This window comes from Lycium ferocissimum, chromosome 6, assembly GCF_029784015.1.
Source record: "Lycium ferocissimum isolate CSIRO_LF1 chromosome 6, AGI_CSIRO_Lferr_CH_V1, whole genome shotgun sequence".
Classification (NCBI taxonomy): Eukaryota; Viridiplantae; Streptophyta; class Magnoliopsida; order Solanales; family Solanaceae; genus Lycium; species Lycium ferocissimum.
In genome coordinates this window covers 26075015-26098021 of record NC_081347.1, presented here as the reverse complement: position 1 = coordinate 26098021, position 23007 = coordinate 26075015, and the positions used below count along the sequence as shown (strand labels likewise).

At 36.3% G+C, this 23007-nt stretch overlaps 1 protein-coding gene across 1 annotated transcript; it reads right to left on the bottom strand.

Annotated features, from left to right (window-relative positions):
• Positions 1–1791: 1791 nt before the first annotated feature.
• Positions 1792–21342, bottom strand: LOC132059576 (uncharacterized). Its single transcript, XM_059452220.1, has 13 exons — positions 20818–21342; positions 17817–17988; positions 17492–17709; positions 16640–16700; positions 12358–12430; positions 11317–11394; positions 10480–10637; positions 8164–8332; positions 6041–6503; positions 5559–5960; positions 3996–4199; positions 2709–2842; positions 1792–2394 (listed from the first exon to the last, which is right to left on the bottom strand). Exons 1-13 carry the CDS (start codon positions 21190–21192, stop codon positions 2223–2225), a joined length of 2679 nt encoding a protein of 892 aa, XP_059308203.1. The 5' UTR covers positions 21193–21342; the 3' UTR covers positions 1792–2222.
• Between the last annotated feature and the right edge of the window lie 1665 nt (positions 21343–23007).

Here is a 23007-nt window from a genome sequence, read left to right as displayed (position 1 = left end):
TCTTACTATGCTTCCATGCTTGTATTTTCCTTAGTTTTTTTTTTTTTTTTTTTTTTTCAAGGCCTTTTTAGCACTCTTCAATTTATCTTTCTCAAGATCGTTTTTAGTTTTAGAATTTCTTTTAGTATCTCTTGTTTAGATAATGTTTTGAAGACTCTACTTTGGCTATATGTATTATAATAACTATTTATTTGTTATCTAGCTTAGGTTTTTAAACAAGAACTTTATATTATTGTCATTTTTATTTTTGAATTATCGTTTTTACAACTAAAATTATTAATGCATCTTTACATGATTCACTTTTTCAAGAGTTTTTGTTTAATAGTTCGTGCACATGTTGGCATGTTCATAATAGATATATACATTCCTACTGTTTTTTTAAAAAAAAAAAAATAGTTTTAATGTATTTTTTAATTTATATGTTTATTTTATTAATTTATAAAATACTAAAAATTAAATACCCATGAGGCTTACGCCCCCGTGCATCGGGGTTTACGCCTCACCGAAATATATGTAAAATGTCTCGCCTTACACCCACGCCTTTTAAAACACTGATCTTCAAATGCATTTAGTTAAGTACGAGTTCTTTGATGTTGAAGTTCTGACCAAATGTTTACCGGTTACTTCAAAAATTGATGTTGGAGTTGGATCAATGGTCACCAGTTTACTTTACATAGATACAGAATTTATGTATGACCCGACTTTGTTGTTATCTCTATCAAGTTGTATACGTCATTATTTCTGCTCATTCAAATTTTCCATAGCTATTGGTACATTAACATTGAATTTTGGTTAATAGGATTTCTTTTTTCAGTTTCATTTAGCTACAAAGCACATTTTGAAGATATTCGACGTAGCACCACAGAAGAAAGCTATGAAGTGAAGCAACTGCTATTTTGAGGACTCATGATATTGATGCTATAATTGGCTAATGGAGCATCTAAAGATACTTTGTGGATTGTGATCTCAATGGGAAAGATCTCTAGAATTACCAAAGGTGTAAAATAATAAAATTTGAAATATCTTATGATTTACTAATGATCGATAATTAGACAAGCCTGTTGCTATTTTCGACGTTCATTAAGATACTTTTATTTGCACTTTCTTATTACAACAAGCCAAAGATTTATTCAAAGAATTAGTTTAATAGCTTAAGAAAAGTTAAGACGTTGGGCACTTCCATCTAGTATATCAATTATCAACAAGCATGAGAGTGATGAATAATGATAAATTTTGCGACTGTTATTACTTGTCTCCTTCCAAAACCAGAGCTCACGTGTCTACGGACACTCGAACAGTGTACAAGCTAAAACAATAGTTCTCTAGAAAAGCACCCTCTTGGAGATTGATCATTGAAGTACACTAGTTTATTCATATCAAAAAATTTCCAAGCAATTCAAAAATCGCAATAGATTTAAGAATTCCATAAGGTGTTAACATGAATACGACTCAATAATTCTCTCGAGTCTGATAATATTATGGATTTCAATTAACAAGAAGAAATGGAGGCTGAGGATGGAGTATAGAGAGGCACCAACGACTTGTTGATAGTAAGAGTCATCTCAACCTAGCCTTTCGTTTCTACTGAGGGTAATTTCATTTCATTTCAGTTTCATATGAAGTTGAATTTTACAAATAAAAAGAAGTCTCAATTTATTACAAATTTAACATTCATGCCCCATTTCTTAAGCAAATCCATCTTTCAGCTTCATGCATGACGCTTTACTTAGCATTCTCCGTTTCATTAATGTACTTGTCTCAGAGAAAGAACTAGTATCAACTTTGTCCATCTTTTGAAACAAGCTGTAAACCTCAATTTTCTAAACCATACCATCTTGTAGGGCTAAAGAATAAAACACACAGTTGTTACAATGAACCGATAAATCAATTTCTCTCTTAACTGCTGGATAGCCACCCTAAGTTCTCCGAAAATTCAACTATGCTGAAAAGATTCAAAAAATTGTTCACGTATTAACAACTTCTCAACAAGTACCAAGTACGTGAATTTCAACTTTTTACACCTCCAGGCAAAACCTGCTGATCTTTAAACCACCAATGACAAGGGGTTGGAAGCAACACTTAAGCATAAAACGGATCTTTTTCTGCTAACAACTAATTCTTCATTCTGTGCTTGTTTGTTTTAGATTCTATATGCTAAAACATTTATGATATGCTATTCTAAATACCTACTAACCTACCAGTAGAATCACAATATGCAGATTCTATTGCGAACCATTAACAGGAGTATCAGTACTCTGCCTGGCCGAAATTACTCTATCAAGGGTTTCATCCGGTACCTTGATTCCGCTAGTCTCTAAATCTGCCACTATGGCAATTGCAGCATCAAGCTCCCCAAGATCAAGGCATAATATAATGATCTCGTCATACAAAGGGCTGCAATGAATGGGTTAAGATCAAAAATCAGTTTTAATCAATATGTTAAATTTTTAGATAAGACCATGATAATGGCATACAAGATAAATTATGAAAAACACCGCAAAAAGAGTCGCTGCAAGTGAGCCAATATAGAGTAAACACAATCTCAGTTTGAATATCTAAAGGCAACTCTACTTGTTTAGCCAATCTTTGTGAAACCTTCTTTTTGCTGATGTTATATCATTTATTTGATTATTTGCAAGTGTGATGCAAGTAGCACGAAAAAAGATATTTCATAAAGAAGGAAGTATAACGGGTAAAACAAAACTTACCTTCCAAATACATAACCAAGACTATGTGATGTTTGCAAAATTTTCAAGAAAGCAGAAGGCATAGGAGCTCGTACTGCGGCCCGCAGTATCACAGCGCAATCCCCAATTGTTGGTGTCCCACCCAATTCTATTACCTGAGATAGAAATATTTTTAGTTAACGAGTAGAAAAAAGAAGCATCCATACATGAAGCCAAGTTCACTAGCTACAAGGACAGGAAAGAGCAAGGCACCAGTTCCGCTAGAATGCCATAATTCATGATCAGAATAGAAAACAATATTAGAAAACCTAGTTGTTAAACACCTTAGCTTCATTCACTGAAAATCTATTGGTATATTCAGAATCTTCATTCCAGAATCCAGATAGACTTAATATTTGAAGTAAGAAATCTAGAAAAGCATAACTGTAACTCCTGAAGTGTTACAGGAGAATGCTAGATAGAAGAATCAAGAACTCCTGGAAGAAGAACCAAGAAAGTTGTAACAACATTAACAATCCAGTCATTGATTTTAACATGGCCTGGAGTCTCTAGTGACTTCATTACATGCAGCAGCAGCTGGTACAATGTTACAGGAAACAAAGAACATGAAGGTGAGTTTTGAGCATCTTTAGCAGCTAGCATGCCTCCATAAGACCATAATAGCCTAATGTTGGATTATGCAGGAAAATTTTGGCAAAAATGAGACTTTATTCAACCAAATCTTCAATGCTGGATTCATTTCTTCTCCTTCTTAAACCAAGGATGAGAGCCAGTCATCAAAAAAGTTGGTCACCAATCATACAAAATTCTAATCCATATTTACCACCCTGATAGTTTCTACGAAGAAGCATGGATTGGTAAATGAAAAATCTGGAAAAGCAAGTGTTAAATGTAGGCATTATTCATGTGAATATGTTGGGTGTTCTGGACTACTTTCTTTCTCTGTATTCAAATAAGAAGACTAAGGCGGACGGTAAAAGCAAAAAATGTAACATCACCAATTCTTTTTTTTTTTTTTTTTTTTCTCTAAACACAAAATGCAATATCACCAATTATCATCTACAAAGAATCACCGAGCAAAGAGCTATTAATTACTGAGTCTGTAAAAAAAACAGGGAAAGTTTAGCTATACTTGGCTAAAAATATACATAGTTTCAAGGGCCCTCCAAAATCTGTCACGGCATATTCTTACATAAAAATTCAACCAATAAGCATACTATTTAGCAAGAGAATACTTGTAGATTGAGGAAAGACTGCATGTAACATTCAGAAAATGGTGAGGAGACCAAAAAAGATGTCATAACATACTTTTGTCATCACTTTGATCCCCAATTCAACTTCCCACTCCTGTGACCATCTTCGAGGAGCTTTGTTCTTGAACTCTTTATCCCATGTCCAACCCCAAGCATCAGTGATTGTATACATATCTGATACATCAAATACTTTCCGATTCCTCATCTCCACAAATGCTTCTTGAATGTCCAGTGGAAACCAGTCATCATCGTCATCATCCTGTGCATATGTGAAAAGACAGATCAATCAAACACCCGTGCTCTTAGACTGCAATTATATAAATCCTAAGTAGTTTCCTGAAGTAAACAAGATATTTTGTGAAAATTTGTAAATTTAAGGGTAAATTCTACTTCAGAAAACCTACTCCAATTGTAGAAAGAACTTAGGGTTGTTACCTGGATGACTATTTTCACTTATGCATGTATGCTAAAAATTTGCCCATGAAACAATTATTAATGTACTAAGACAACAGAAATGCTAGAAGATAAGTAAGTGGACCAAATCGTCAACAGGTTTAAGTGTTCCAATTAAAACTGACCTGATTGGTCGTTTCCTGCGATTCAGTTACAAATGCTTAAGTTTACAACTAGTGAGCAACACTTAATAAACCTAATAATGCACTGTACATAATATTACATACATGAAATGTGGCATAGAAATAATTGTATTAGCAGTCAACAGATTCAAAAACACAAGTTTTAGTTCCCCAAAGCACACCATCTATGTGTTCTAGATAAAAAAGAAGGTATAATTTTCGTAAAATGGTGAACCATAGATGTGATTTAAGTACGAATCATGAAGCTAAAACATGCAAAAGTAGATAAAGTAAATGTAAAGTCAGAACCTGGAGAGGGAAGAGGAAAACATGATATAGTTGTCAATCCCTCAACAGCTATGGAAGTAGTAACCAAACGATACTCCCTCCTCACCAAATTGCTTTTTCTATTTTTGAATCACAACTATTAAACAAATTATTGATGAAGCACATCGCTGCGGTGTTTATGAGAAACAAGGGGCCAAAAATCATCTTTTAGCTATTAAGGTAAAAAGGAAAAGATTGCAAATTCAGAGTGACATGGGTCTCATCAGAAATTCAGTGACGTTTTAGACTTTCCTTGTCCAGAATTGAATTTTAATGGGAAGAACCAGAAGAGATGGGGATATTCAGATGGAAGTTGGAAAAAGAGTCCACTGGGATTGAGAGAGCAGACATCAAATAAAACAATCAACCAACAATGTCTCAATCCCGAACTATTTTGGGTAGGCTAGATAAATCCTTTGAATCCAGTCCCACTCTATTCAGGCCCATTTCGTTCCAAATGTGGTACAAGTATCTAAATTTGATATCACCCAAGTTTCTTTTGAGTCTTAATTCCAATACGACCCCCACGCTTCATTAGCCCATACCTTTTACTAGAATATTACAGGAAGATACAGGAAGGATATTCAGTTTGAGTCCATATGAGATAGAGAGAGCAGCTATCAACCAAATGATTTGCTTGTATCTTATGACTTTTCTTTCTACAGAGATGCTATAACAAATAATTAGCAATTGATGAACACCATAAAATGTCATACCACTGCAGCTACTCTAGAAATCCTTCTCCTGGATTTTCTTGAAGAACTAGCTGTTGAATCAGAATCTTTTAGTAATTGCACTCCAATCATTTGAAGAGGTTTTGCAGCTTCAACTTCCTTGTCCTTCCTATCACCTACTTCCGGTTGGCTTTCAGTTTGCTCCACTTCTTCCTCCTCATCTTGTGCCTCGTCATCTTCTGCCTCATCATCTTCAGCCTCTTTTGCATTATCATCGACAGCATCAGTATCATCTGCAACACCAGTAGGTTCTAAGTCTATTATGTCCGACTGCTGGCCATGATTTTCGTTTAAGCCCTCCCCAAGAAAGCGGCGTTTCCAGAATTCGGTATTTCCTTCATGCAACTTTATACGTGAGATCAACTCATCCAGCTCTTCATCGACCTGGAAAATGATTACAAAATATGATACAGTTTGTGAGGAACAACTAGTTACAGTTAATATACACTTGGAATAACATTTACCTCTTCTTCTTCCTCCTCAACTGGAGGAACCCAAAGTGGCCTGCCTCTAGAACGATTTATTCTCCTTGCTTTCTGCACTCGTTGGTAGAGTACATTTCTGGTTCCATCTATTGGTAGACCTTGTGCTTCTAGTTCTTCCTTTAATTCTGATACAACCATTTTACTAGCAGCTTTTGGTTTCAAGGCGTTCTGTTCAGGTCCTTTGATGACTTTCCTCAGTCTCTCCTCAATACGTATGTAATCAGACTCGGTAATGTTCCCCAGAATTGAAGGTCCTTCATTGAGTAAGGTTTTCAAAAGCTTCCTGTGGTGCAACCTCCACTCTTCAAGACATCTTTGTTTAAAAGAGGTTTCCCTAGGATTGGAATATATAAATCCTTGGGCATCAGGATCTAAAGGAGTTTTTCCCCTTCTTGGGACCCATCGTTTGCGGTCACCTGTAAGTCCACCTTCAGAAACATACCTGAAAGTTATGGCCAACTAAATCACAACTTATAGTGGAAATCGAAAGATAGAAATTGAAGCAGAACTTCACCACAATAAACCTAGGAATTAATGAATATACAAACAAAGAAACAATTAGAAAAAACAGCCCATCATTAAACATGAAATTAGGGCAAGGCAATCCACTATCAATACAATTAGCACAACTACTATCTAGCTGAAAATCTCAAATCGTGAAAAGAAGACAAGAAGCTTATCAGCTAAAAACAGAAAAGAACAGATATGACAGTTATGAGCGCCTGGAGGAAAAAAAAAAAAAGATTATGAATTAGAGGCTATATGGTCTTCCCATGACTATTCCACCAACCCGGATATTATGAAGTCTAATTTGCATAAAAATGGACAAAGGAGGTTAGTTCCCTCAATTACGAAAAATAAGGGATTATCAGCATGATAATATCGGCATCATGTGCATCTTTGGTACCAGCAAAGTTCCAAAGTGATATACTCTCAAGTCTCAAACATAAATCATCATACAACTGAGTGGCTTAATTATCTCGGCATCGCACTTCAACATTGCATCATCAATGTTAGCTCAGTCAGTAGATAAAATTACTAAGCAAATAGAGCGAGCTGAAAGCAGACTAAGGGGGTGTTTGGTATGACGGAAAATGTTTTTCAAGAAAATATTTTCTCGGAAACTAAGTGATTTTCCGACTTAGAAAATATTTTCTCGGAAACTAAGTGATTTTCCGACTCATTTTCTTGTGTTTAGCAAGTTGGAAAAAGCCTCTCTACCTCCTAAGGTAGCGGTATGGCTTGTGTACACTCTACCCTCCCCAGACCCCACTTGTGGGATGGATTACACTGGGCATGTTGTTGTTGTTGTTGTACGCAAATTGGAAAATGTCATTTTAAGAGCATTTGCATATATTCAGAACTAAAACACGATGAAGGTTTTTGAATTCGGAGTGCGAGTTCTGGTGGTGGGGGGTAGAAGGGGTGAGGTAGGCGGGACAGGGTGGGGTGGGTGGGGTAAGCTGGGGTAGGCAGGGGTAGGGGTAGTCAGGGGGTAGGACGGGGTTGGGTGGGTGGATAGTGCGGGGGTGGGTTCGGAATGAGTGGGTGTGTTTTTATTGATTCGAAAAATGTTTTCCCTCGAAATTTAAGGTAAACATTTTTCTCCATTTTCTCCTATTTTGAGGAAAACATTTTCCAAGATATTTAGTGCAACCAAACAAGGAAAAATAGGAAAACATTTTCCGTCGTACCAAACACACCCTAAGAGTCACAACAGTGGAAAATCCCTAATAATGAATTTAAAGTGTTAGGTGGACAAAAAGGGGTTGCTCCAGTGGTAAGCACCCTCCACCTCCAACCCTAAGATTGTGGGTTCGAGTCACCAACGGAGCAAAAAATGTGGGAGCTCATAAGGAGGGGTTAAAAAACGGGAAAAAAAAAGTGTTAGGTATCAATGGAGCACACATAGAAACCAGGGTGCTATAACTTTTTTCCCTGATTGTCGAGTTAATCACTGCACAATTGAGCAAGCAAAGGTATTAGTTGATACCTCCATCATAACATTTTTACCCAATATCAATTAGCAAAACGAACTAATAATGTCAAAATCATTAAATATGCAACAAGACATGACTACTAACACGAATAAAAATGCTTACCTGGCTATGTAATCAATCTCATATCCAAGTTCAGCTTCTTCCTGCAAAGGTTCAATCCATGAGCTAACTAATGTACGATATTTTCTGCTCAAGATCATTGCTCTTGGTGGGATTGGCTGTTTATCTCTAGCCATTGCTTCAAGTGCTTCTAACAACTCAACAATCCTCCCTGGAGTAAAAGATCACTTTGTTGATATTCTTGTTTAAGACTCCTCTAAGAAATTACAAGCATATTATCTTATTTCAACAATTAAATGAGGGGGAAATTCTTAGATAGCCCTAAAACTTGGCACCAACTGCCAAGAAGACACCTTAAATTTACGAGTGGCCATTTAGACACCTCTACCTGGTAGAGGTGTGTAGCTTGAACGCCCGGGTCTAACCTCGCACCACGCGTCTGTTATCTTCACATTTGAGTGTGTTAAAGGTTATTCCAACACATTTCCAACTCAAAAAGCATATTGAAATTCTTTTATAAACCTTATCTACCTCTATTTCGCCCCAAATGCCCCCCTCCCATTCTTCTTCATCTTTTTTGTTAGCCAACCACCATTAAAGCCAGCACCACTTTAGAACAATAAATATAACGCCTCACAATTCCTCAATATAAGATACTCCCTCCATCCCAATTTATGTGAAGGTGTTTGATTGGTGAAGGTGTTTGATTGGGCACGGAGTTTAAAAGCTAAAAAAAGGACTTTTGAAACTTGTGGTCTAAAACAAGCCATAGAAAGTTGTGTGGCTATAAATCATCTCAGTAAGGGTAAAATGGGATGCATAAAGTTAACTTGTTACCAAATATAGAAAAATATCACTCTTTTTGGACTGAGGAAAAAAGAGTCATATAATTAAGGAGGGGGGAGTATTAACTTGACTTTCAGAATTCACACATAAACTCAAATCATCATATCAAAAGATTTACACATAAGAAATCAATATACAAAACACAGCTATTATCAGTAAGCGTATTTCTTTCTCTCTTTCCGCTATTCTCTATTATGTACCAATTTTTCAGTTTTGCTTCAGATGAACGAAACAAGTTCCATCGGAGGAACCGCAGCAAAGCAATGGTATACTGGAGCATAGAAACACCTTTGCTGGTGGAAGATTCCAATGATTCGGAGGTGGCCTCCGGTTTTGGTGATGGCTACGGGTTTTGTGTTTTTCTTAAAGTGTTTTGGGGAAAGAAGGGTTTTGCTATGGGTTAAAGAGAAAGAAAATGAGAAAAAATGGGAGTGATCGTCAGGGTATATTTCTTGGTCGGACTTCTGGTCCGGTGGCTCCTTGCCTTTTCCAGTGGTAGTCTCTTGCTGATCCTCTTCACTAGTGGATCTGTGGTGGAAAAATGAGGAGAAGAACGGTATAGGGAGGGGGGGTTAGGAGAAGAAGAAGAACGGGGGGGATAGGAAAGTTGCTGTCTGTTTCTTTTTTCTTTTTATAACTGAAAAATCCCCGAGGGTTAGCTTGCGCATTTAAGGGGTTATCTATGAATTTCGCCTTAAATGAGCTTAAGGATACTCAGGGGCAACTAACGCCAAAATACAGAAGAGTACACAATAGAGTGCTTTCAAGTACAAAGGAGGAAAATGAATACTCTAGGCAATAAGATATTAACACTTGAAGCATATTGATTTTAAGTAAAGAAATTGGTGAGTATAGGAGATAGGAGAGGAAAAGAAAGAAGTGCTAGCTTTTCATATAGATAGAGATAGAAGAGAGGAGGAATGGGCAGGGCTCGAAGCTCTCCTTTTACACGGTGTGAATTTCCATTATCAATGCGTATAAAAGTGAAATTTATTATGATAGAGAATATGTCTCCCAGCAATTTGGAAGGTTGTTCAACATTCAGTGCTCCCTCCTCCCACCCCCTCCCCGCCAAACCAAAAGAAAATCAGAAAATATTTGTAAATTGTAATATGTTTTTCTTTCCCCATTTTGAATTGCTCACACATGTTTATTTTAGCGAAACTCAATAGCAGCTGACTAATTCTTCATTAGTCTATACTGTCTAATGAGTAAAAATAGGTCTCTTCCATATATCTCTATCATTGTTCTTTTGATGCTGATGGTGTTGTTCCACATATATTATACAGTAGCTAGTACACATTTCAGTTTCCAATACAAAAGGATCAGTATATTTTAGTTGCATTATAAGTTATAACCTCCATCCTTCGAAACAAACCCATGCGATAGGTGACACGAGCGGGTAACAAATAAATCACAGAAGTACCAGAGAGAATTGTTCCTTCTGGGAGGCAGGCAAGAGCCGTTTTATCCTAATATTAGCAATTGTAAAAGGTCCATAGTATTTATTACCTTCCCTACATAGAGCACGAAGATACAATGAAAGTGGGTCCCCGTACTTTCCATCATTATAAAGCACTTGTGTTCCACCTTCAAAATTCTTTAGACCACGGAAATGTCTGATAGCTTCACGTACCACACAATACTTGGTAAAGCATTCAACCAACAAACTGAAAAAGGTACGCAAAGAGTCATCACTGAAAAAGACAACTTGTACACAAGACTCTGTGTGGGTGCATAGCAATGTGCTAATTAATACAATGGCCTCGTCCTTGCTTCCACTTCTGTAGTTGGCTAACCAAAAGGTTAGCAACAGAACTTTAGAAACAGCTAAACAGAGTACATAAAAAGAACAATGTACTACTCCTTGCTTAACTAGCTCGTGCTATTTATTTCAAAATTTCTCCAGAATCAGCTTTAGGAATAAAACTTTGCTGACAAGAAGGGTCAGAGGATAAATATCCACCCGATCAAGAAAGTATCTTTTCTTAATTAGAAAAGCTGCCCAAAGTTATCAGTAAACTTAATTCCCCAGGATCAAACTTTGGGCTTGTCCTGCCTCTGCCACTGGTTACAGTGTCTCAAGTTGGGAAGTTCTCAAGTCGAAACGAAGTTAATAAAAGTTTTCCCAGTGTTCAACAAAAACAAATAATTTGGGCTTGTCAGGGACAAACTGTAAGAAAAAGGATTCAAGATAGGTGATTGAGTCATATTGGCTCATACCAGTCTTGCCGCAGCTGGGAAATTGGGATGTTTCAAGATGAATAATCAAATATTACTTTCTAAGAGCAGAGAAATGTTCATGCTACAGAAAATTTGCTGAAGATAGAATAAAAGAAAGTTTCTTACGCATAGGTTCTCACGTTAGGTTGCAAACGTTTGTGGTCCTCAACCATCATCCCAAGTAGCTCAGCAACGTCCTGCACTCTAACAGTCAGACAAAAAGCTTCAGTAAAGATTGTATGATTAGACATGCTGTAAGTACATAAAGATAATAAAATTGTTACATTTCTCAACCCACAGTTCACACGAACAACATATGAGAAAGATGTACAACGCTTTGATCAACAGTGGACAACAGAAACCAATGCATAGATTAAGTCACAAATTTTAAAAACATACTCCAAGTTACAAACTATGACTAGGAGTGTCATTAGCCCAATTTTATGTAACCCACCGAAAGTTTGTCAGGTTGGTGCTTGATAAATCAAGGACGGATCATAATGGGTTGAGCACAAATTGACCCATTAAAGTTTTGGGCTCAAATTGGAAAAGAATATAACCAAAAACTTGATTGTCAACCTACTATTGGAAGGCTTAGCTAATAGGACTCAATAAGTTACTCAACTCTCTAACAAGAAATTAAAATAAACAAATGAAATAAGTGGATAGGGAGAAAATTTGTCTCAGCTGCAACAAGAAATTGTATGAGAAGTGTCCTTGAGTTGGGCAAGTTGGGTATGACCCGACACAACATTGATCTGACCCAACTTATACTGCTATGAACAACCATTGAATGGGTTAGGCTATGACCTTTACTCCGGTTTAACCGGTTCTGAAATGTCCAATCTTGATTCTACCCTTTCATTTAACATTCCTGATTATAACTCCAAGATTAGACTTAATTTAGCTGGCAGTTATTAGTAGATTCTAAGGCATTCAAACAAATGGTAACTGATATATGTCTGTTCAAGACATGTTATGAGCACGGCTGGGCAGAAATTGAAAAATCATCTTAGCTCTTTAACTATAGAAACAAAAACCAAGATCACCTGAAGGTCTGTATATACTTAATTCGACATCTTTAATCACTGCAAGTTTCAGCTAACTTTGATAACATGGCTGGGAAGACAAAATTACGAAAAAACAAGGGTATGATTCAGAACTTACCTATCATAAGACTCAGCCCTAGTATATGCTTGGATAACCCAATTATATGTCTCCGTATCAGGTTTCATATGAGCTGCCAAACAAAGTTAATGATCAGCTTATTCACTTGATAGAAATATCAGGTGTTATCAGTTATCACTCAGTGAGTAACTGATACTACCAGGAAAGACAATAAAACGAACAAACAATTCTTCCACTATAACAAAAATTAAAGATGCGAAAGCAACTTTGGCTACTATTTTTAATGAACAAGAAAGGTACTTAAAATTTTACAACAGTATCTGGATGTAAGTGCTTCAAAAGAAGATGTGTGATAGATAAATGGATCATAATACAGTTAGAAAATAAATTAGCCTAGGGTACACATATTGTAAGAACTTAAACAATGTGGCTCCAAAAGAAGAAGGAAGAGGAACAAGCTCCCAAGTACCACTCGTGTGTAAAGCAGACATCTCGTCAATCATAGCCTGTCGCCATCCGGGATGAGAAAGGGCTTCACCTGTAGACTTAGGAATGGGGACAGAGGACAATGATGATACAAAGGCATAATGGGATGATGATAGACGATGATAACTTAAAAGGGTATAATGTGGGTTAGTATTACGAGTGGACCGTTTACCTTTCCGAAGTGCAATCGGCTGATCAGGAGGAGACAAGTCCGCAGTAGGTGCAGGGTCCGACGCATGACATGAATCATCTGGACCTGATGTTGGGTCTGATGCTGGACGCGGTCGACGATGATAAGTCAGAAGTGGTGGCACTGTGACTGGAGATGTAGAAGTAACTGTAGATTCCTCAAAGGTCGGTGTAGGTAAAACCTGAGGTATAGGTAAGACCTCAGAGATATCAGGATGATCAGAAGGAGACCTAAAGTAAGGTTGAGACTCAAAAAATGTGACATCGGCAGACATAAGATATCGACGGAGATCAGGTGAGAAGCAACGATACCCCTTTTGAACCCGAGAATAACCAAGAAAGACACATTTAAGAGAGCGAGGAGCTAATTTATCTGTCCCCGGAGCTAGGTTATGCACAAAACATGTGCTCCCAAAAACACGAGGAGGAAGAGAGTATAGAGATGACTATGGATATACTACGGAATACCGAATATGGAATCTGATTTTAAATAGAAGATGAGGGCATTCGATTAATCAAATGGCAAAACGTGAGGACTGCATCGTCCCAAAAACGCAGCGAAACATGGGATTCAATGAGAAGAGTGCCAGCAGTCAATGAGATGTCTATTCTTCCCTTCTGCTACCCCATTCTGCTGAGGGGTGTAGGGACAAGATGTTCGATAAATAATTCCTTGGTGAGTCATAAACTCTTAAAACTGGGAGGAGTTGTATTCTAAGGCATTATCACTACGAAAAGTATGAATAGAAACACCAAATTGACTTTGTATTTCAGCACAAAAACTCTTGAATATAAGAGAATAACTCAGAACGATCTTTCATTAGGAATAGCCAAGTACATCTGGAAAAATCGTCAATGAAACTAACAAAATAACGAAATCCTAAAGGTGAACTGACTCTACTAGGACCCCAAATATCAGAATGAACTATTGAAAAAATAGACTCTGCACGACTCTCAGCACTACGTGGAAAGGTAGTGCGAGTGTGTTTCCCAAGTTGACACGACTCACAATCTAATTTGGACAAACTAGACAAACTAGGCACCATCTTTTGTAGCTCAATCGCTTATGGATCAAGTCTGGAGGATCCGTAATGAAGCATGTTATGGAGGAATTAGGAGAGGTAAGTGTTAGATAGTAGAGGCCTTGTGATTCATATCCTGCACCAATCACCTGTCCCGTACTGCGGCTCTGCATAACAAAAGAATCATCAAGAAATATTATGGCACAATTTAGGGCACGTGTCAAACGACTGACAGATGCAAGATTAAAAGGACAACCAGGGACACAAAGAACAGAGTTTAGAGTGACAGAAGATAGGGATTAGCTTGTCCAACCCCTTTTGGTTTTGTTTGGATCCTATTAGCTAAAGTAACCAGAAGAAGAGACTGTGAATAAATAATATTTGACAAAAGTAATTTTTTACCAGAAATATGATCAGAACCGCCTGAGTCAATGACCCACGATGGACGGATACTAGACTGTGAAACACAAGCGAAGGAATTACAGCAGCAGAAGTATTAGGCTGAGAATCTGTGGCTACTTGTGGAGATGTCTGCTTACTTGCTCGATACTAAAGGTGCTCATTATATTCAACTTCTGATAAAAGCCTCGGATTTCCTGTAGTGTCAGACTGTCAGTCTGAGCAACGTGAGCATTGTTGGGTGGTTGACCATGCAGAGCACGACATATGTCACGAGTGTGTACAAACTTATGACAATAACTACACTGAACGTCATTGGATAGTGGACCATGTAGAGCACGACATACGTTGCGAGTGTGTCCAAACTTATGATAACTACACTTAGTTTGAGATTTTTCAAAGCGACCTCCTCTTCGTCGATTATCCATAGGCTGAGATGTTCGATTCTCTATGGTTTGAGATGCGAGAATAGAGGAGTCAATGGTTGGTGATGGAACCCTTTGTGTGATTAGGAGGCGCAGCAAGACGAAGCAAAAGAGAGAATGGTTCATCAATTGTAGGAACCATAGGACTAGCCAAAATTTGATCATGCACCGAATCAAGGTTAGTAGGAAGTCCAGTAAGTATAATAACTAGAAACAACATCTGTCTTTGCTCCTGTTGATTTTTCAACGATCGTAGTGACTGGCATCAACTGCTTAAATTCCTCCATGACTGCTTGTACATGTCCCAAGTAAGTAGACATATCTAATTCTTGTTTCTTTTAAGTTGGTCATCCAAGATATCACATTATAAAATCGCGATATGTCATTAGTGTATAAAGCGCGAGCCTTTTCCCAAACTGAATAACATGTCTAGAAGCAACGAAACAAGGGCATCAACTTGGGATCAATAGATCGCCACAAGAGACTACATAATTGAGCGTCAACCTTCTCCCACTGTGCTTTGGCCTTTTCATCTACCTCACCAGCCTTTGCCTTTTCATCAACCACAATAGCCTTTTGAGTTAAGTGATCTTGAACACCTTGACCCTTGCACCACAAGTTAACCGAAGAAGCCCAAGCTAAATAGTTTGAACCTCCCATTAATGGTTCGGAAGTAATCATAGGGCTTGAAGTTCCGATTCCCGTGTTTTTGGAGCCAAACATATCATATCCTAGAGACATGGCTCAAAACTTCAAAAAGGACGAAACTTAGCTAGTTGTGCTAATAAAACAGATCTAGAAGCTGCCAGAATAACAGTCACCGGAAAAGTCGCCGGAAAATACGAAAGTGATCAGAATCAGGAAAAAATTATTAGGTTTTGTGCGGAATTGCTGGGAGAATTGACTAGGGGAAAAAAATCTCGAAAGAAAATGGCCGGAGACTGCTCGAAATCGCCCCGAAAACAAAAAGTGACCGGATCTTAAAGAAAATTATATGGTTGGGGTCGGAATTGTTGTGCAACCTTACTGGGTTTTTTTTTTTTTTTGAAAAGGTGGCCGGAAAAAGCAGATCTGCCAGAAAAAAAAAAAACTGACAGTGCCGGCTTAGGGTTACAGCGGTCGGAAATTTTAGGGGTTTGGTCGCCGATGCTCTCTACCCTGTGGTGGTTTCGGATTTTGCACAAAACCCACCGGAGAGAAAGTGACAAAATTATCGCCGGAATTGAGGCACGGCAGTGTGATGGTATTTTTTCTCCGAATGTTTCTCACCAATGCTCTGATACCATGTGAGAATATGGAAGAAAAATTATATTATTGAATTGTGTATCTACATTATTACATTGAGCCCTATTTATAGACACTACATCCTAATCCTTTTCCATGTAGGATACTATATACAAATCCTATTCTTATTCCTATTCCTATTCTAACAAACAACTTGAAGACTCTTCCCTAGCCAATGTATACATGTTTCGTGTTTACAACCCCAAAACTAGCAAAGCCATTGATATATAGTTCAGAAATAACAAAAGTACTATTACTCAATCTCCTATTTGATCCAATTAAGAGCAACCTCCTTTTAGTCACCTAAAATGAAAATCTTCGCATGAGTTAAGGTTGCAAACTCCAGATGCATCCTAAGAACATTTATGCACTTCTTGATCCTAAATATAACAAATAAGCCATACTTTCTGCCCAGTATCATAACCCAAGCATATATTGAGAGGATTTAGCTCAAGCACAAACGGGGGAATCAAAGTGGGTCAATTACAAGCTTGACAAGGGAAAGAAGCTGCAGACCTTCACCATACTCCATGTTCTCAAATGTCGCAAAAGCAATTTCAGGTATCCCACAGGTAGCCTGGAAGGAAAAGAAAAAAAAAAGAATTCGAGAAATCTTATAATTTAACAAGTCTACTGTTACTGTAACTAAAATTAGTCAAGGATTTCATATGTGCAGCTGGTTTACCTCTTTTGGCTTTAACATTCTTACAGTAGTTAATAAAAACATGAAAAAACTGAAGATCATTTAAATAGAAACGCCACAATAGAAAGAAGCTCCACTAATCTTGAAACAAGGAGCAAAAAGGTCATAGAAATTGTCAGCTAACTTATGCAAATCACCCCCGATTAACTTACTTAACTGAAACAAATAAACCTAGAGATTTCCACATATGCCTACACACTTTGCAAGCGCCTCAATAGAAGTTTCACCATCCATGAGAATGCCAATGAAATTACATTTTCATATAGATTGCTAATATATGACATGAAATTGTGCACTATAATATATTATTCTATTAATTGAAGAATCTAAAGCAATTACAGATGACCGAATTCCAATTTATCAAACCCCAGAATTCATACTCCTTTTAAGCTTCAAGCTCGAACACACTCAATATGATATGCAACTTGAGTTTGTATAGAAGATCGCAACAGTATGGATGTGTTGCAGTAGGATTTTATCATCATAAAAAAGAAATTAAAAAATTACATCTTAGAGATGCTTCAGCCTTCTTCTGCAATTAATGAAAATTCTCCTCAATAATATTTCTAGTAGGATTCTCTTTTTTCGATATATTGAAATTTAAGCCTCTTATCCGGCAAAAGAGATAGATACATTGAGTTAATATACAGTAGTATTAGAAGTACCTGCACGCTCAAAAGACAATTGAAATGGAAAGTAGTGGCCATTCTGCCAGCAGCTTCCATTTCATAGGCAATAGTTAAGGCATTTGAGTGATCTCCTACTTTACAATCTTTTTCTATTAGGAGATCATAGATCTCATCAGTTGCTCTGAGTCCACCTTCAGCACCCTTGAGAAACACTTTGTTGGCATCTTCTAGATGATTACACCGTACAAGCTCCTCTGCTCCAAGGAAAATACAAACTTAAAACTTAATGAAAGAATAGTTTATGGAGAATGTAAATCAAATTAAAGCAACAAATCAAGCTAGGTGCTTGCTTTCACTATACCAACAAGAACCAGCCAAGCTTGGCGAATGTCGTATTTCAATTTCTCCATTGCTGCAAGAATTTCTAAGCCTCTCGTAGCAAGACCCTTGGCACCAAACAAACGAACCAATGCCAAAAATGTTTCATGTAGAGGCCGAAGACCTTCACTCAACTCCCTTCTAAGAGCATGCATCTGCCATTGCATGATATCAGATGACTTCAACACCCATGGTTACCCAATCAATTAGTGTGTCCAAATTCTATTTCTTGTATCACCAAAATTTGTATGGCCAGATTCAACAATATTGGCTTACATGAAATGCAGCCGGCATAAAACAATTAATACACAAGCAGCTTTACTAGCAGAAGAGTTCACAGGTAGGGGATATACCAAAAAAGGGGAGCTTAACTCCTAGAAAAGGGTGGCAATCAAGCTTAAATAATTAATCAGAAGACATACCGACTAATTGGAAAAGCAGAAGAAAAGGGAAGCCAGGTAAAACATGCTCATATGCCCAGTAAATTTCACCGGTGTTCATCCAACTTTAAGTTTATAACACAAAAGTTGCTTTTCTATTTTTTGTCTCATAAAAGTCATTTAACTTAAAGATTATCACACAAAAGTCACTTTTCTATTTTTTGTCACATAAAAATCATCAACTTTGGCCAAGTTAACTAAAAAGTAAATCTCACCTGAATTTTTATATTCTGTACTGGAAATATGACATGGCACTCAAAATAGCTAGTCAACTTAGTAAACCATGTTAAATGTAATGGATCAATTTCAAAGATCTTCTCCGAGGTTTCTCCATAACACTAATCTCCTTGTCGTTTACGATATTACACTTATCTCCTTATATTGATTCTTTTTGTAACAATTTGAACCCATGGGAACATATCAAGCTCTAAGATTTTGTGTTTGTCATTGAATTGTTGGATGCACTAACATCGACTCTTTTGCTAATTATAAAAGGTATTTATAAAATTCACTAAATAAATGAGTATTGTAAGGACAAAATAGTCAAATCAAATATTTTAAATTAATGATAATGAGTTAAAAATAATTACAAAATATTAAAATAAGGAAAGTAAATGTAGTATAGTAAACCACAATGGAGATTAGGTTATAAAGTGGAACCCGGAGGAAGGTTTCTGAAATTATCCATGTAATTAACTTATTTTGAATTGCCATGTCATACTTCTGATATAAAATATTAAAATTCAGGTGAGATTTACTTTTTAGTTAACTTGGCCAAAGTTGGATGACTTTATGTAACAAAAGTAGAAAAGATTTTTCTGTGATAAACTTTAAGTGGGGGGACTTTATGTGACAAAAAGATAAAAATTGACATTTGTGTGATAAACTCCAAGTTGGATGACCATCGGTGAAATTTACTCATCATATGCCAGTGTGCTCGTCTATCTTGAAAATATCAAGTATTGAACGAGGCTAATAACATTATAATTAAGTCATAGCATCAGGATCAGTAGTTGCTTGAGCTAAGCCTCTAACAAAGTATGACTACGACGCAATTTTGAGTAATTCCTGTGGCCTATAATTAACATAGGTGTTCAATATTAGCATTGGGATTCACTAAAGTTTCACCAAGCAGATACCGGATTGTATCTTAATAGTAGCATATCGTTGAATGAGAGAGCTAAATAACATATCCTAATTTTTCATTACTAGTATACTACGAATTAAACAAAACATATCACCTAGCAAATAAACATAACAGAAAATAAAAGCTTGTACTCCCTCTGTCTCAAAATACTTGTCGTCCTTACTAAAAATATTTGTCTCAAAATACTTGTCATTTTAGAAGTTCAAGACAAAATTAATTTTTTTACCCATTTTACCCTTAGTAGTTATTGTTCTTGAAAACTACAAATACCTAAATAATGCCACATAATAGAGTAAATATTCAACGAAGAGATATAGTATCTTAAGACATAAATAAGGGTAAAATAGACAAACATCCCTCCTAATCAATGTTTTCTTAAGGGACGTGTAAATGAGAAACACAAGAAGTATTTTGAGACGGAGGGAGTACACAGATGTTGACATTAAGCATTTAAATGAGCGAGAGATAGAGAGTTACAGCGCCATCATTGTCTCTAATATACTATGAACTAAACAAAACATATCACCTAGCAATTAAACAGAAAAGAAAGAAAAGCTTGTAGGATGTTAACATTAAGAGATCGTTTGGTAGGATGTATTAGAGAAAATAATACATGTATTCGCTTTGATTTTATTAATTCCTTGTTTGGTGGTGTTTTTCAACCTAGGTATAACTAATACACGCCCTATTAAATACTATTCTTTTTTTTTTTAAAATCAAGTAAGTGTATTTTCATTCATAAACATGGCCACAACGGCTGTATACAAGAGATACACCAAAAAAGTAGAGAATTTACAAAACGATATGATTCTCTACGAAATCCACCCAATTGCCTATACAACAAGGAACACCAAAAGAAAATAAGGGAACGAAGACTACTCCTCAACAGAGAGAAACTCAACTCTACACAACAAACCATGATATTAGCAATACAAGGGTTATTAATACATGGATAAGCATGGTTAAAGACAGAACTACCCTTAATACGCCAAACCAAACAGTGAATAGCATAACTAATACACCTTATTCAGTACTCCCTCCATTTCAATTTGTTTGTCTGGTTTTGACTTGTCACGGAGTTTAAGAAAGTAAAAAAGACTTTTGAATCTTTTGTGGTCTTAAATTGAAGATATGTAGAAGGTAGCAAAATGTCATTTAATCTTGTGACCTTAAACATGTCATGTGGAAAGTTGAAATTAAAGAGTTTCCACAAAAGGAAAGCGGCATTCTTTTTTAAACGGACTAAAAAGGAAAGTAAGACAGAGGTATTAGATATGCGGTTTCTAAACAAATTGGTACTACTTATGCAGGATTTAATAGATGAATAACTTAGCTCCTAGACAGTTACCAAAGCATTTAAACACAAGAAAGAGAAAGGGAGAGAGATAGAGCGTTACAGCGCCATCATTATCGCGTTCAAGCACATGAGAAACAACCAAACCATGAAAAGAACGCGGTCCAGGAGACAGACCCGCAGCAATCATATCATAAATAACTCTAGATACGCCTTCCGAATCCGCATTCCTAGCACGCTCCATTAATTCCTCCATAAAAACAAGCCTCAACACTTTCTCCGTTCCAGATGCCACAATATCATCATCCACAGTCTTCAACTGATGTTGCTTTTGCTGTTTTTTTCTTCTGGTTTTTCGGGGTTGCGATGAAACGGAAGCCTTAACAACGCTGTTAATTGACCGAGAAATTGATGGAATTGGGAGATTGTTGAATTTGGAATTGAATGGGATAAGATGTATGGAAAGGCTAGTAGCCATTGTTGGAGGTGTAAATTTTGGAGAAGTTTAGAGTAAGAAGAAGTGAAAGTGCATAACGAGGGGATAAGGTTTTTGGATGGTTTTAGCGGTTTTTGTAAGAGAAAGAGAAAATGGGGTTTGACATGGAGGGAAATGACGTTATGGCCCGACTATTAGTTGGTCGATTCTGAGGTATATAACATACAGTAGATCGTTATATGGTGTCAAAGGTATATACCATACGGTAGATCGTTATTGGTGACTAGCTGACAGCAATCGCTATAGAAAAAATTATACTTAGTTATGAACTTTATCGTTAAATTACTCGTAGCTAAAAAAAGTTTCTTGCTAATTCATAGCTACATAGGATTAGTGACGAATTTTGTTGTTTAACTTTTCTTCGATAATTCATATTTATTCTGTAATGAAGCAACTTAATATATAAAAGAATATTAAATTTTTGTAGGAGCAAAGAGGAAAAGGGGTTTAACAAGGAGGGAAATGACATTACAGCCCGACTACTTCCGGTCAATTTTTACATTCTTTTTCTTTCTTCTTTTACTTTTTTCCAGAGTATTATTCCGTAAAATTATGTTTAGGCCATAAAATTTTAAAATTTAATTTTAAGTTCCGGAATTTTTTTGAATTTGAAAAACACCAAAAAAGTTGTTTTATTTTTGCACTCCAAATTACTAACAAAAGTTTAAAAACAACTCTAATTTGTATTCACGGCCAAACACAGCTTCAATTTTCAAATATTATTTTTCACTTTTAAAACAAAAATTACTTTTTAAAAGTACGCACAATTTTCATGGCCAAACGATCCCTTAGTCAATTTCTCAGGTAAAATTATATAAGGATTATAACTTATAATAGATGTTATACGGTGATTAATAACCACTGATGAATTTATTATTTCATGTGCTTTTATATGAATGTTTTAGTTTATCGAATCACAGATGAAAATTACAATGTGTAATCTAAAAGTTAAGGTTTTAGTGATGTTTTTAAAGTAACTAAAAATGAGAAGACAAAATCAAAAGTTAATGTTATTATGAAAATGAGCGATTTCATTGATAAGGGAGTGAGTTATCAATATTATCATCAACAGAGAAGTGTGATGGTTTGTATGTTGAATTAAATACAACTGTTGATAAAGGATAAGGGCATGTTAGATTAAATGTTTTTAATAATAGTTAATTTTACGTGAAAGATAATGTTACACTTAATTAACCTATTGTTGATTATGCTTATCTTTAATAAAGGTTAGTGTATATAAATGTGGTTACCCAAAATTATCCCACATATTTGGATTGGGTGAATCATTATGCTTATTGAGCTATGAGGCTTGTTTAGCCTAAAATACGTTTATTAGAAACATAAGTTAAATTTATTTGAAAGAAGTCTATAGCAACGAATTAATTCAAGTTAGTCGGAAAATATAGAAAATATTTGACGTGATGTTTGAAGCGATGATTGATAGTGATTACGACTAGGCGAAGCAATAATATATAATCAAAATAACATAATAAAAAGAAAGAGAAAATCTTATTCGATCTCCTGGGTTATTAAACAGAATGCTTCGAACGATGAAAAAGAGTGCCCGTAAACAGTTGTCAAATCGCAATGAATGCAAGTAACTAAAATTGCATTCAGGTGAGAGCTTCTATGGGGTACAAATCAAGGATTTATGGGGGATAATATATAGGTTTGACCTAGCTAACTAACTCATCTAATCATAGGCACGTAATAGTCATTGTTGGCGTGAGGATCGTGGATTCTGAAATAAGATAGATCGTGATCCTTTGAATGTCGATCCTTTGAATGTCGGGATGC

Excerpts from the sequence above, each read along its gene's own strand:
- LOC132059576 (XM_059452220.1), bottom strand. The coding sequence starts at position 21,192 with ATGGCTACTAGCCTTTCCATACATCTTATCCCATTCAATTCCAAATTC. Across the intron at positions 10,638-11,316 it reads CCTAACGTGAGAACCTATGC|TTTGTTGGTTGAATGCTTTA; the intron begins GTAAGAAACTTT and ends TACCTTTTTCAG. Across the intron at positions 4,200-5,558 it reads TTTCTAGAGTAGCTGCAGTG|GATGATGACGATGATGACTG; the intron begins GTATGACATTTT and ends ACATATGCACAG.